The sequence below is a fragment of the Scomber japonicus genome, chromosome 23 (genome assembly GCF_027409825.1).
Source record: "Scomber japonicus isolate fScoJap1 chromosome 23, fScoJap1.pri, whole genome shotgun sequence".
NCBI classification, from domain to species: Eukaryota; Metazoa; Chordata; class Actinopteri; order Scombriformes; family Scombridae; genus Scomber; species Scomber japonicus.
This window is the reverse complement of record NC_070600.1, coordinates 9,365,760-9,379,325: the sequence shown is the minus strand read 5'-3', so window position 1 is coordinate 9,379,325 and position 13,566 is coordinate 9,365,760. Positions and strand designations below refer to the sequence as shown.

The window sequence follows — 13,566 nt, the reverse complement described above, 5'->3', positions numbered from 1 at the left end:
ATGTGACTGCATTTGTCTCACCTCTTCAGTCTTCCTGCGCAGGACAAGCTCCTGTTGTCTTTTCTGAGCCTCCACCTGCTTCAGTTGATGCTGTGCAAAGAGATGAATATTGAGTAGAAACTTATAGATGGAATCTAAAGCTGAAAACTGAACATTCAATATGAGTAACAACAACATATTTCAAAAAATATGTTTTATTTTCAGAACAGCCTTTCTTCTGAAACACTCTTTTTAATACCAGCCCTTGTGTGAGTTTAGGTGGTTCATCTATAAAACAAAAACTAAAAACTAAACAACTGCTTTAAATAGTATAGAAAACAATTAAAAAAGCTCACCTCAGCTCTGCGCTGATCTTTCTTCAAAGAGGCAATCTCTCTGTTCCTCCTGCACTCTGTGACTCTGTTGCGTTCCTGCTGCTCCTTCATCTGACGCATCAGTGACACCTGGTGGACAAACACAGAATAACAGTGCTGCGACAACACTATCCTGGTTCATATGCCATGCAAGTACTGTACAGTACATACAGAAAAATAAAATATTTAATTGCACATTATATTTCATGTTCTGCTCTTTACCTTGGTCTTCTTCATCTCAGTCACATCAAGCTGGAGCTTCTTGAGCTGTTTCTCATACTGGGACTGGTTCTTCAGCAGGCGGGCGTGTTCCTTCTGAGCGGACTGAAGCTTCTGCAGCTCTTTGTTCATGGAGGTCAGCTTCCTCTCGTACTCTACTTTAATCTTCTTTGCCTTCTCCTCCGTACCAGACTCCACTGAACCTGCAGAAGCACAAGAAAAAGGAACCAGTTTAAAAATGGACACTTATCTACACACTATCTATACCTGTGGACTATTAATTCAAATAAACATTCAAAGCATGTGCCTCTTACCCATATTGTGCAGCACCTTGTCCCTCTCCAGTTGCGTGTCCCTGATCTTGTTCTGCAGCATCGACAGCTTCTGCTCATACTGCTGTTTGAGAGTGTGCAGACGCCGCTGGCTGTTCTCCAGCTCATCTATGAGCTTCTGCTTGATGGCGATCTCACAGGTGATGTTGGCCAGGTCAGCCTGGACGTTTTCTGCACTCACACATACAATCACACATCATTAGATCATGCTGCCTCCTCCATTTTATTACCAATTTGTCTCATAGCGACTTCAACATAAAAATGTGGTTACTGTCCAGAAACTGAAGCAATAAACACTGATTCTGTCTCATGGCTTTTACCTTTCTCATCCAGGTCTTCAGAGTCAGACTCCTCAGACGTATCCTCTCCCGCCATGTCAGAGTCCTCCTCTTCTCCTTCTCCTTCTTCACCTTCTTCATGGTCGCTGACCTCCTGGTGATGCAAAAGCACAAATGATTACAAAGAAATTTGTGATAACCATCTTTCAAAAGCTCTATTTAGTGATTCTCCACCTACCACATCTGCATCCTCAGTGCTTTGCTCCTGGTCATTATCTGGGACTTCTTCTTTGATAACACTGAAGACAGAAAACTGTGTTAGCCAGCTAAAGACCACGACAGAGTTCTTTCTCTGTAAATCAGATTTGGAATTACTTTTAATTATAACAAGGCTGGGTTAAGGGCACATGCAGATGATAACACACTTTATCGAGCAGACATGGAATGGTGTTAGTGAATGAATTGATTGTGATTGCACAAGAGGCAACAATAATATTACACAGGGAAACAAAATGATTCACAGTTATCATCATACACAGTGCAAGCTCATTTGCTAACCAAATACTACTATGTTCTTGAAAAATTGATTTTTTTACTAGCACCCTTGTTATTTCTTAAAAAGTACCATAACATATATTAAGAACTTCCCCAACGTTAGCTTTTGAGACATTAACTAGAATGAGATCAGCATCTTGCAGTGTGCAGTGAAAAGTAAGAACAAGGGATTAAGAGGAAGCTGTAAGAGCAGGTTAAGAGAGCTGCTTCCCTCCAGGAGTGTAAACCACCTGTAGGTGCAGAAGAAGTTAGAGGTTAGTGACTTTAGGAACTTAGAAAGGGAGGTTTGGGTTAAGGCCGAGGTCAATCGATCAACTGAAATCACAAAATAATCAGTTTCAGATTGTGTATTTGACCCAATCCTGATGGGATGTAGCAAACCTGGCGTCTTCAACCTCTTGGTGGTGATTCTCCTTGCATCGTCTTAGCCTTTAGAGAGGAGGACGGGAGATGGGGGCAGGGATGAGGGTGGTGAGGAGGAGGAAGAGACGGCGGACAGGCCGCGGAATTCGGGGCAAGTGAGGGAAGTTATCGAGAGGAAGAGAGAGTGAGAAAGAGCAGCAAGAAAGACCAAGAGAGCGCAGAGACTCTCACAAACACTGTGTGCTCAAATGATGAATCCTGGTTATGGAGATGTAGATGACGTGTAGTGTGCACATACTAACATGAAAGGATAAATGATCATTTTGCTACAGCTTGCCAGAGCTTGTCAGACAACCATGATTAATAGCTGTCACCTTAGTCTTGTCTAAATTCAGCTTACACTCCATTAAAGAAACATAAGGGTGTATAGTGCTAATGCCGGGAGCTGAGAGATAATTACTCATAACACACCAAGACGGAGGCTCTCACCATGGCAACAGACAAACATCATGACCCTCCCTTTTCATTTTTCTCCATAAAAGCTCTGGAAAGTCCAAAGCTCCAATCCCCAAACTGCGTCATACCTCTTTTTCTTCTTCTTTTCCTTCTTCTTGAGTTTCTGCAGATCCCTCTTGGCCATCTCAATGACCTCGCTGGCCTCCTTCTCAGGTGCGAGGAGGGCGGTGGAGAAGGAGCCAGGGCCGCCATACAGCGAGGATCGAGTGGAAGCCCGAGAGAGGTTCTTCCTGAGGTTCTCGTTAACAGCCTCACTCTCAAGAAGTTTGGCTCTGAGGGAAGGAAAGGGTTAAGTTCAAGTGTTGTTGTCGTCATACATTAGCAAGATTTTTACAGTACTATCAAACTGCATGCTATTTAGGTTTCTTATTTAATTAGATGACTGTCTGTGAAAGTATTACATACCTGAGCTCCTCGATTTCTTTGATGTAGTTCTGAATCATGTTCCCGATCTCTTCATTGCCTTCACCTGTAAGTAGAGGCATCATTTTTCAGCCTTTATATAAACTCATAGCCTCAGGTTACTTTGAAATGTAATTAGGTTGTTGTTACACACATTACCTTGCCTACAAAATGACTCTAAGCATTCCTGTACTACCCACTTTAATAACATAATACAGTAATATGCTTTTCCTGCAAGGTCTGTGGTCAATGTGAAACTATATGATAGTTTTTTTAAATAAACCTAAACTTAAGTGAATAATAAAAATAATAATAAAACAAAAAGTAACTTGATTTTTATGTTTTATGGCTTCTGTCTTTATCATCCCCCACTATACTAAGCTATCTGTATTAACTCAGACAGTGCCCACCTGCTTTGGCCAGGGCCTGGTTGGCATGGTCGCTGAGTATCTGTGTGAGTCTGCCTCTCTGGGCGTCGATGGTCTCCTGCATGGCCTTCACCCTCACTCTCAGATTATTGTTCTCAGTCTGCAACATCGAGTTCTCATGGACCAAGTCATTGATTCCCTCCATGCCATCTTCACCCACCATGCGCTTACCCTGTGCATCAGATAGGACAATACAAATAATGTAATAATAGTGTTGTTCTACTTTTATCTCAGTATATACAGTTCATTTTCTCTTATTCCTCCATCCTGTCTTCTCACCGTCTTGTACTCCATCAGCTCCATCTGCAGTCGTGCTATCTCCGTCCTCAGGGTGCTGATCTGCTGGCTGGCTCGGTCCTGGTTCACTATCACCTTGTTCTTGATGTTTCGAGCTCGGTTGGCGTACTTCAGTGAGTTCAGGGTCTCCATGAAGTCCCGGTCCGATGGGCTGATACAGGCGATCATCACTGTTTGACTGGAGAATGCACACAACAAGAAACAAGGACTTCATTATTACAATGTCATGAGAAACACATTTTATTCCCTTGTGTCTCCAATCTGTGATAAAAGTAAATCAAATTTCTGGTCAAGATTTTTTTCTAATTTACCAAAAGTCTCTTTCCTGATGGGGACTTACATTGTCCTAGTTTACATACAAATTTGGATTCATATTTTAATGTATTAATACCCATGATTAGGGCTTAATTGTTACTGTGTTCATTATGTCATTGTGATGGCTCAATTTGCATAAACAAGACCAGATTTAGAGTTTATGTTGTATCATTGTTCCACAAACAAATGTAATTGTTTTAAAAGTGCCCCTCTCAGTATGGGCAGGCCATAGCATTCAGGTGAAATTGCCTATTAAGCTATTAGGGCTTCCAAATGTAGGATAGCCTAAGTAGATGCAATGTATATTCATGTATTAGGCTGGGTCAAGCTGACGAATATCTGCTCTTTGCTTTGTTGACAGGAGAATTCAAAGGCAGCTTAAAAATACATTAGGTGAGGGTTAAAGAATGGTGCTGCCTGTCAGAGGGTTTAGTAGACTTATGACAACACAGCTTGATATCCACTGCTGATAGGTTCAAACATAATTTACGTCAGCTCTGGAAGCATCAAAACTAAACCATTTTCAAAGAACCATATCCATGTTTGCATTCTGTGTTTAAAACGTAAGATTCAAGCCCCACAGACCTGTTGCCACCTAGTGAGTCCTGCAGCAGCCGGGTCAGTTTGGAGTCTCTGTAAGGCACATGAGTGGAACGCTTACTCCTGTCTCCCAGAGCACTGATGACATTTCCCAGGGCGAGCTGAGGTATGAGAAGATGGAGGCACATAGGCGAGGAAGAAGATAAAAAATGTGTGAATTAACAAGCTGAAATATTGAATAAGCAATGCTAAATTTGGTATTGAGTGAAGCTCTGAATGATGGCACATTAATGCAAAAAATAAAGTGTGTAATTCATGTTCTGGCCACATGGGGGCTCTCTAGCTCTGAAGAATCTTTAGACACAGGGGAATGTTTATTTGTGCAAATGTCACGTTGATTGCTTAATCATCACCCCAGCAAAGAAAAGACAAAATGTTCTTTTAGGTTCTTTTATGTAGCAAAAGCAAATTTCACTATTAGGACTATGACGTACAATTGCACTGCAGTGTTTAATATAAAATGTCTACTGCACAACACATCACTTAGCTTCCTCACCAGGCCACAGTTGATGGAGATGCCCTCTTTCGCTCTGTCTCCTGTAGCTCCGGTTCTCTTCAGTCTCTCTGAACCAGCGAGGTCCACAAAGTGGAACTTGGCTGTAAGCGTCTCAAACTCATTAATCTCTGAGTTGTTAGCTAGACGGTTGTCTGTTGCATTATCCTGGAAGTCAAACAACAGAGCAAAATAATTATATGAGTGGGTATAAATAGATTGCCAGTAAAAGTTGCCATAATAACCACATAATCACATAAATTACAGTACGTACGTTGTTATCGGGTGAGCATACTCGAACTTGGCACAGGTGGATGGTGAAGATGGCGTGGGAGCGTGAACTCTGGACGTTCATCTGGGTGCTGGCAGTGGTTCGAGACAGAGCACCCAGCTTCAAACACTGAATCATCTGTTAGAAAAAAAACAAAGAATAAAAGGAAATGACAACAAAATATATGTATTCTAACATCACAGATATCTTTGAATGAAGTTCATACCAAAACAAGAAATTCATGAAGATGATATTAAAGGATAATTTTGGCGATATTCTATGTTTTTCTTATTGTCATCAAATACCATGAAAGGAACAAAACAAACGGTGAATTGATACTAATAAGTACTTTCTGTGTATCCAAAGCAATATCTAAGTCTGCTGTGCTCATTATGACAAACTTAGACACTAGTTTATTTTGAGTCAAACCCTGTTCTGCTGCCATAAATACTCATTAGTCTCCAACAAATGCACTACTTACTCCTGTTTGAGTAATGTTTGATAAAAGCTACAGCGCCCACTTCTTTAATCTAAGTTCTAAAAGAGAAAGTACATTCTTGTGGCCCATTTATAAAGACATATATCTTTGGGAGGAACGAATGTGCTGTTGTACGAGTGCAGAAAAGTATCAAGCTTATCAGTAACAAGCTTCTATTTAAATACCAAACTTCTTACACACAGAGAACCAGTTTATCATACAACAGTGATGAGTTCAGATCAAATACTGGACTGGACTAGACAAAAACCGCTTTCGGGACGTGTTGAGATGCAAGGCTGACCTCAGCCGCAGAGGTGACGGTGCGAGTGGTGACGCCCACGGTGTAGATGCCTCCATTGGCGTCCTCGTGGATTTTGATGTTGGATCTCTGTTTCCTGGCCTCAATGTCTCGCGTTGAGTCGAACAAGTCCAGCACCTCCTCATTGTACAGCTAGAAGAAGAACAGGAGCGGATTATAATAAAATATTATATAGATAATGCAGATTATAGAATAGAATAGTCTGTAATTAATACATCGTGAGCATTAACATCTGCTACACTTCCCTCCTTCTCTTACCAGCCTCGTCTTTCACCTTCAGCTGCTTCCTCACCAGCTGTTAGCAGCCACTTGTTGGCCGTTAAAAATAAAGCCAGGAGCTGACCACTGAGACAGACTAATGACAGTTTAATAGTCGTAGGGTCATCTGACCGCTTTAACAACCTAAAACCCCTGCACGCTTTGCTGACCTTTGACTTCTTGCTGTCTGCATGTTCTGCTATGTCTAACTAATGGAACTTGAGGGGATGTTTTGAGTTCAGACCGAGACCGACTGGTAAATGTTCTTTAATTTGAAGCAATAACCCAAAATTAAAAGAAAACACTTTATAATCTCTGTGTTCAAATATACAACTTTGGTGCGCCCCTTGTGTGTGTGTGTGTGTGTGTGTACATGTGTTTGTTTGTGTGTTTTTGCACCTCCAGGAACTGGGCGTTGATTTTGAACTCAGGAACAGGCCTGCCCTGCTCGGTGGCAGCCTGTCTGCGTTCCTCGATCCCTCGGAACAGGTGGTGGACGGCCCGGGGAATGATACCCAGCTCTTCCTCACCGATGCTGACATCGAAGCCAGTTCCCATGGTGTAGGTCTTCCCTGAACCCGTCTGGATGTGGGGGGGGAGATAAAGTCATCAGTTATTTTATCAAAAGGGAACAGAGTCAGTGTTCTTTAGTTGTAGTTTCCATGCTATGCTGTACACAGATTTTGGTGATTTGGGATGGATATTGATGTAAAGCCTCTGGGGTTGGGGGGTTGAAAAAGGGATAGGGGTGCAGCTTTGAGTAGTTTCTCTCAGATAGAGGGGGGGGTCAGAGGGGATGGGGTGGTCGCCGTGGTGACAAGAAGAGGAATGCAACATTGGGCTCAAATTCACACGTCACCCCTCTCCAACCCTGCTGGAACGCCTGAAAGAGACGGTGACAGGACTGTGTGTATCTGTGTGTGTGTGTGTGTGTGTGTGTGGTGATAGATGAGTCCAGTGTGTGTGTGAGTGTTTGGGTCAGTTCATGAGACTACACCTGTGTAAAGAGCTAGTTTGTGCACATATTTCTGTGTGTGTGTGTGTGTGTGTGTGTGTGTGTGTGTGTGTATGTGTGTGTGTGTATGTGTGTGTGTGTGTGTGTGTGTGTGTGTGGCCTCCGCTGTGTCCTGTGAAAGGCTCTTTGACAGGAATACAACGGCTGTAGGAACAATGCGAAGAGAGAATAATGAACAGAAAGAAGAGGAGTGGAGCGGTGGAAAGATTAAGAGGAGGGAAAGTTTAACTGCCTTCGTTCCACTAAAGAGCATCGGGAGCTGCAGCAGGAGGTGCTGTATGAGGGAGAAGTGAAAGGCCGAACGTGACAAAACCTTGCTTTCTCTTTTTCTCGCTCTAAATGTACATTTCCATTCATTTGTTTAATGTGCATTTTGTTACTAAAAAAAAGAACTTCTTTACAAAAAATCAGCCTTAACATTGTGGCAGATGCTTTTTCTTCTTCTATTGCAGAAAAAGCTTTTTATGTCATGCTACCACTTACTGTTACCGGCCTCCATTCCCATACCGAGAGTAAAAGGGTATTTTTCCTCTTAACAGGAAGCTGGAACAAGCAGTCAGTTAGCTTAGCTTAGCATGTAAACTAAAACATGCTGATAAACAAAACTCTTGTTTTGTTTATCAGCATATCTTAAGGTCACAAATGAACACATTATATCTTGTTTGTTTAATTTGCACACAAAGTGAAGTGTAAAAACAACACTGTTCTGTTTTTCAGTGGTTTGTATTCCTAGACTATTTCATGGCCGGGTGCGGTCACTTGCTGCAAGAAGTCAAAGTATGAATCAAATAAACAAGACATGTGTTGTCTTGAGTTAATTGTGAGCTTTAGAGGTGCTAGTAGGCATATTTTGTTATTTTCAGCCAGTCTCATACTAGCTGTGTCCTGCCTTTATGCTAAGCTATGCTAAAGATCTCCTGGATGTAGCTTCATATTTAATGTACAGACTTGAGACTGGTATCAATCTTCTCGTCTAACTCATGTGTATTTCACATAAAGCTCAAACTATTCCTTTAAACTGTTGAGCTGCCATGTGGGGGGAGGATGGCAGGTTTCCTCTGTTTAATATCTAGGAATTATGTTTCAGTTTTGTAGTGTCGTCATGTGCTCTGGTATTTAGTGAAGAAATCTGTTGCCATCCTGCTTTCATCAGGAAATAAACTACTCGTTTATCTCTCCCTCTGAGGCTGATCTATGAGTGCCAATATAAAGCTATGGTGGTGTCAGCAGGTTGGAACACGTCAGCTGATAGCGTATTGACAGAGCTGGTGCGGCTGTGAGGGCTGTTCACTCCCTTATTCCTTGTCTGATGATATGAAATGAAATCAGCTTGATATCACATGCTGCAAGTCGTAAATTTCAGAATGCTTGAAACAGCTCCATCGCCTCCGGTGATGCAAACTAAAGAGTCAGCATGTGCGGGTGTGTAATCCTGTTCACTTGTGCATGGGCATGAGATGTGTACAAACTTGGTAAACCTGCAAAGAACCAACCTGTCCGTAAGCAAAGATTGTGGCATTGTAGCCCTCGAAGCAGCCATCGATGAGGCTCTCTGTGCAGTGGGTGTAGATGGTTTCCTGCTGGCTGTCCATATCGAAGACGTAGTCATAAGTGAAGGCTTTGTCCTTACCAAGGAACACCTGTGGCTCCCCGGGCATTACATACGTACAGATGTGACAGCCCTCAATCTTCTCTTTGGCCAACTGAGGACGAATCCTAATAGACACACAAAGAGACAAAGATAATTAGATTTTGAACTGCCCACTATGATCTTTTGTTAGTGTTTAGCTTATTAGGGCCTCTTCTGCAGGGCTGACTGTTGCCTATAAATGATGTGGTGGCATGAATAGCAAGAAGCAGACCTAAAAAAAATGTGATGATGCAAAGTAGAGCTGCAAGGATTAGTCAATTAATCAATCACTCTATCAACGGATAACAAATCTATGAATTGCCAACTATTGTGATCATTACATAATCATTTTGAATCAGAACAAATGCCCAAATTCTCTGGAGCCAGCTTCTCAAATGCTTATATTTTCTGGTTTCTTTAGTCCTCTATGAGGGGAAAAGTGAATGTTGTTACATCGTGCGTGAGAAAATAAGCAACACATTTATTGGTAATGTAAATATTTTTTTAGTTGTAGTCCTAACACTAATGATGGTACTAGATGAAAAGTTAGGGGATCACTACAGTGATTTGTGGGGAACATGAATGGTGGAACCAAATTTCATGGGAAATGACAAATGAAAATTTCGACCTGCTGGATATGCTAGAGAAATCAGCAAATCATTATGATTCATTTTCTGGGAGCTAGTTGTTATGCAATAGACTGCCACTAGCATGGCTTAGGACAAGATCAATTTCAAAACTTTTAGGACCTGAGTTGCATCATCTTAAATCCCAAAACTTTGTACTGTCTTGGAGCCTTGGCAACTCTGTTTTGTGGATGTTTGTGACAATGTGTGAGGGAAAGGCTGAGCTGTAGCTGTCTATAAATATAAAAAGTAAAACCCTGATCAAGAATCTGTGTTACAGTTGAACATCTGCTGGCCAAAATGAAGCTGAGCTGAAGAGACAGGTAATATTTTTAACTGAGCTGCAAGCAGATGAGTGCTGCTACTATCCGATGTGTGTGTGCGTGTTTATGTGTGTATGTTGGACCATGCAGTGCTAGCACACTCTCTAGCAGGCAGCATACACAGTACAGTGCCCTCACTGTTCATGATAGAGAGCTCTGGGTAAACAGTCGCACCCTGGATTTCATTAAGGAATAGCTGTGTTTGCTTTCGTTCAAATAAACCCAGTTATTACATCATTTCCTCCCACGATGCCCGTCTACACCATCACTGAGCTCAGTGTCCACCTGAGGAGGACGTGGAGATATTGGAGGAAGACCAAGGAAATATTTGGACATATTTGAAGCATTAAAAATCAGAAATACGAGAAGATACTATGGGAGAAATGGGTTTTAAATTTACAAATTAACTGGAAATTTCCTGTCTTGTGGACACTGAATTAGTTAACCCAGATAAATGGGGAATACATTAAACAGATACACTTAACAGATAAACAGAGCTGTATTATAAATGGCTGATATTGTTGCACTGTGCTGGCAGGCATCAACTCTGTATGTGTGTGTGTGTGTGTGTGTGTGAAGATGGGGTACATTAAATGCAGTTTGTATTCTGTGTGCATTACTTGTATGTGTACACATTTGTGCTTTTATTGTGTGTGCCGGTCATTAAAAAGACTCTCCCATTCATCACAGCAAGGGTCCATTGAAAAAGTGAATGGCCTGACAGGACAATCAGAGAGTGCATCATGTGTATGTGTGTGTGTGTGTGTTTGTGTTTGTGTGTGTGTGTGTGAGAGAGAGAGAGAGAGAGAGAGAGAGAGAGAGAGAGAGAGAGAGAGAGAGAGAGAGAGAGAGAGAGAGAGAGAGAGATGGAAATCAGGACATCCACATAGAGGGAAAGACATGAAAAGTAGAAGCTAGTACTAAACATCCACAGAGGTGTCATTGTGTGTGTGACATCAGATCCCAGCTATTTAGCAGACTCTCTCTGGGATTACAGCTCTGATGAGAAAAGAGGACAGGGCCAGGGAGGGGCTGATGGATGCAGGCTGGAGGTGACACGCACGCTCCTACCTGCAGTAACTGTACACCTGGAATGTATTATCACTCTCAGCTTTGTGTTGTGGTCATCAGACTCACTCAAATTATCCCAGAAACTGTAGTTCACACAATGGAATGTACGTTGGAAATGTAATTCAATCGTGATAATCACTGTAAGTGAAACTAGGGCTGGATGTTATGGATAAAAGCAAATATCACAATATTTTTGACCAACTACCTTGATATTGATATTGCAATAATATTGTAGGGACAACTATTGGTGCTCTCATAAAATATTTATACATAATCACCAGTAATGGGGATATAATGACTAAGTGGGTAAAGAATCTGTTAAGTTTAGAAAGTTACATCACTTTACTGTAATACAGCCTTTAAAACCAGAAAAATATCGTACCATATCACAATATTACAATATCCAAAGCATATCTAATCTTACATCTTGATATTGATCATTGATATACTGCCCCGCCCTATGTGAAACAAGTCAAAAGTACAACAACCACAGCACATAATTTGGCTTTGTGAATACCTTCTTTATATTCTTTATAGCTATAATCATTTATCAAAACAGTTAATACAACAATTGGTATTTTCAATTATTTTCTTGATTCATTGAGTATTAAATTAACAGTCCAAAACCTGACGATATTCAGTTTACTGTCATAGAAGATGTGACATATCCACTGTCTGCATTTCTCCCTGCTCACATTTTTGGTTTTTCATTTGATTAGATTTCACAGCTTTTTAAAAATATGTCCATTGTAGGTTACTGGAAGGGATTTGTGATTGTCCTGTTTTATCTGGGAAATCTGAATTACAGTGCAGTTTATCTGTGAAGAACTGAGAATTTTACTGACTCAGAAAAATCAAAAGTACCTAAACCTACCTACCTATACCTAAAGTAGAAGAAAATGACTTTGATTCATACTCATTCTTAACATATTATGATTTCAACCCAATCTTAGGAGTACAACTGGATTATTTGACAGTCTGAACAAATGTGTATCCATGATCTTGTATTTGAGTTCATGATGTACCTTGACAGCAACACAACCCTACAAAATCCATACCTGAAGTTTTACAGCACTGCTCCTTGAACTGTACTGTACATAATACAGATAGCTCCAGGTGAAACTGACGTAACTGCAACAGTCACAGGTCATCTGAGGAGACTGTGATTAAATACTAGGGTGGTTTAGGGCATTAGAGGAGTGAATCTGCATTATTCCCTTTGGCCACCTTCCCAAAACCTGACAGAGAACCATTACTGTAATCCTGTGCAACAATAGAGCCACTCACTGCTGCTAACAGTCAGGGAATGAAGTCACTGGGTTATTGTTCACTTCAGGAATTTACAAGAATTGTGATGAAATGTGGACTTTAACAAGAAGAGGACACTTGATGAGAGGTCAAATTTAATCAGTCAAGTATCATGAAACTTATTCCACTGACGAATTGAAGGAACAAGGCTGTCTTTCTGTAGCCTCATTCAGAATAAATGCTCAGTCTCCCTGTTTGTGTTCATCTCCACAGTGTGATGCAATGTTTGTTTTCTAGACTTCTCCGACATCCCCAGTGTCCTCCTTACATAGAGGGAACAAGTGTGGAGACAGACAACAGAGGAGAAGGGATGCCTGAGAAAATGTTAGAAAGATAGATAAAGAGAAAGAGAAAGAGTAGAGATAATGGTTACAGCTCAGAACAAAACATTGACGACAATAATTGCATTAGGAAGCAGCCACAGTCCATCCAGTCAAACAGACCTATTATCTGTCGGGGTAATAAAAGTCTTTCATATCACAAAACCATCAGACAGAAAGTCACCACTACCACCGCTCACGTCTACTCTTTGTCTCTTGCTTAAAGAGACCAATTTCAAAAAGGAAGATTTTTTGCATACACCATTGTCAAATTAATAACGACTTCTCATTTTCAAAAGTGCAAAGAAATTGGACTGTAATGGAGACATCACTTTCTTCCTCATGCTCACCCACTTGCCAGACAGAATGCTAATACTGGATAATTCTGTAAAAACACAGATTACATTCAATAACATGATTTATTCCTACAATATTTGATCATGTTTGATGTTTTGTTATGTCCTTATTCATTTTCTTGCCAAGAGTTAGATAAGGAGATTGATACCATTCTCATATTTATGTGTTAAATATGAAGCTACATCCAGTAGACTATTAGCTTACTACCACTAATTAACAAGTTATATTTCATGTTTATAATCTGTACAAAAACTGCATTGTGTAAAAATGACAGGAAAATGAATGGTTAGCCAAACCACTGTAAAACCCCAATTTGTCTTTTTAACACTTTATTTAGATTTTTAAAATGAAACATTACTTATTTATCTTAAGTTAAGCAAAGGCAGATTTTTTATTTTTGGACAAAGGCAGGCTAGCTGTTTCCTCCTCTGGTTCCCAG

General features: G+C 40.8%; 1 protein-coding gene across 3 annotated transcripts in view; it reads right to left on the bottom strand.

Annotated features, from left to right (window-relative positions):
• The window catches only part of LOC128353338 (kinesin-like protein KIF21A), a 36,612-nt gene that overhangs the window by 11,828 nt on the left and 11,218 nt on the right, over nucleotides 1-13,566 (bottom strand). For 2 of the 3 annotated variants that reach the window (XM_053314025.1, XM_053314026.1), the window contains exons 2-18: nucleotides 8,986-9,208; nucleotides 6,877-7,059; nucleotides 6,202-6,351; nucleotides 5,426-5,560; nucleotides 5,155-5,319; nucleotides 4,644-4,759; nucleotides 3,726-3,921; nucleotides 3,429-3,618; nucleotides 3,022-3,085; nucleotides 2,685-2,888; nucleotides 2,119-2,166; nucleotides 1,421-1,481; nucleotides 1,225-1,336; nucleotides 887-1,075; nucleotides 576-775; nucleotides 336-443; nucleotides 22-90 (exon numbers count right to left, since the gene is read on the bottom strand). In XM_053314025.1, coding sequence (XP_053170000.1) covers nucleotides 22-90; nucleotides 336-443; nucleotides 576-775; nucleotides 887-1,075; nucleotides 1,225-1,336; nucleotides 1,421-1,481; nucleotides 2,119-2,166; nucleotides 2,685-2,888; nucleotides 3,022-3,085; nucleotides 3,429-3,618; nucleotides 3,726-3,921; nucleotides 4,644-4,759; nucleotides 5,155-5,319; nucleotides 5,426-5,560; nucleotides 6,202-6,351; nucleotides 6,877-7,059; nucleotides 8,986-9,208 — 2,413 coding nt within the window. The remainder of the gene's footprint in view (nucleotides 1-21; nucleotides 91-335; nucleotides 444-575; nucleotides 776-886; nucleotides 1,076-1,224; nucleotides 1,337-1,420; nucleotides 1,482-2,118; nucleotides 2,167-2,684; nucleotides 2,889-3,021; nucleotides 3,086-3,428; nucleotides 3,619-3,725; nucleotides 3,922-4,643; nucleotides 4,760-5,154; nucleotides 5,320-5,425; nucleotides 5,561-6,201; nucleotides 6,352-6,876; nucleotides 7,060-8,985; nucleotides 9,209-13,566) is intronic. The other variant, XM_053314027.1, reaches the window with a different exon arrangement.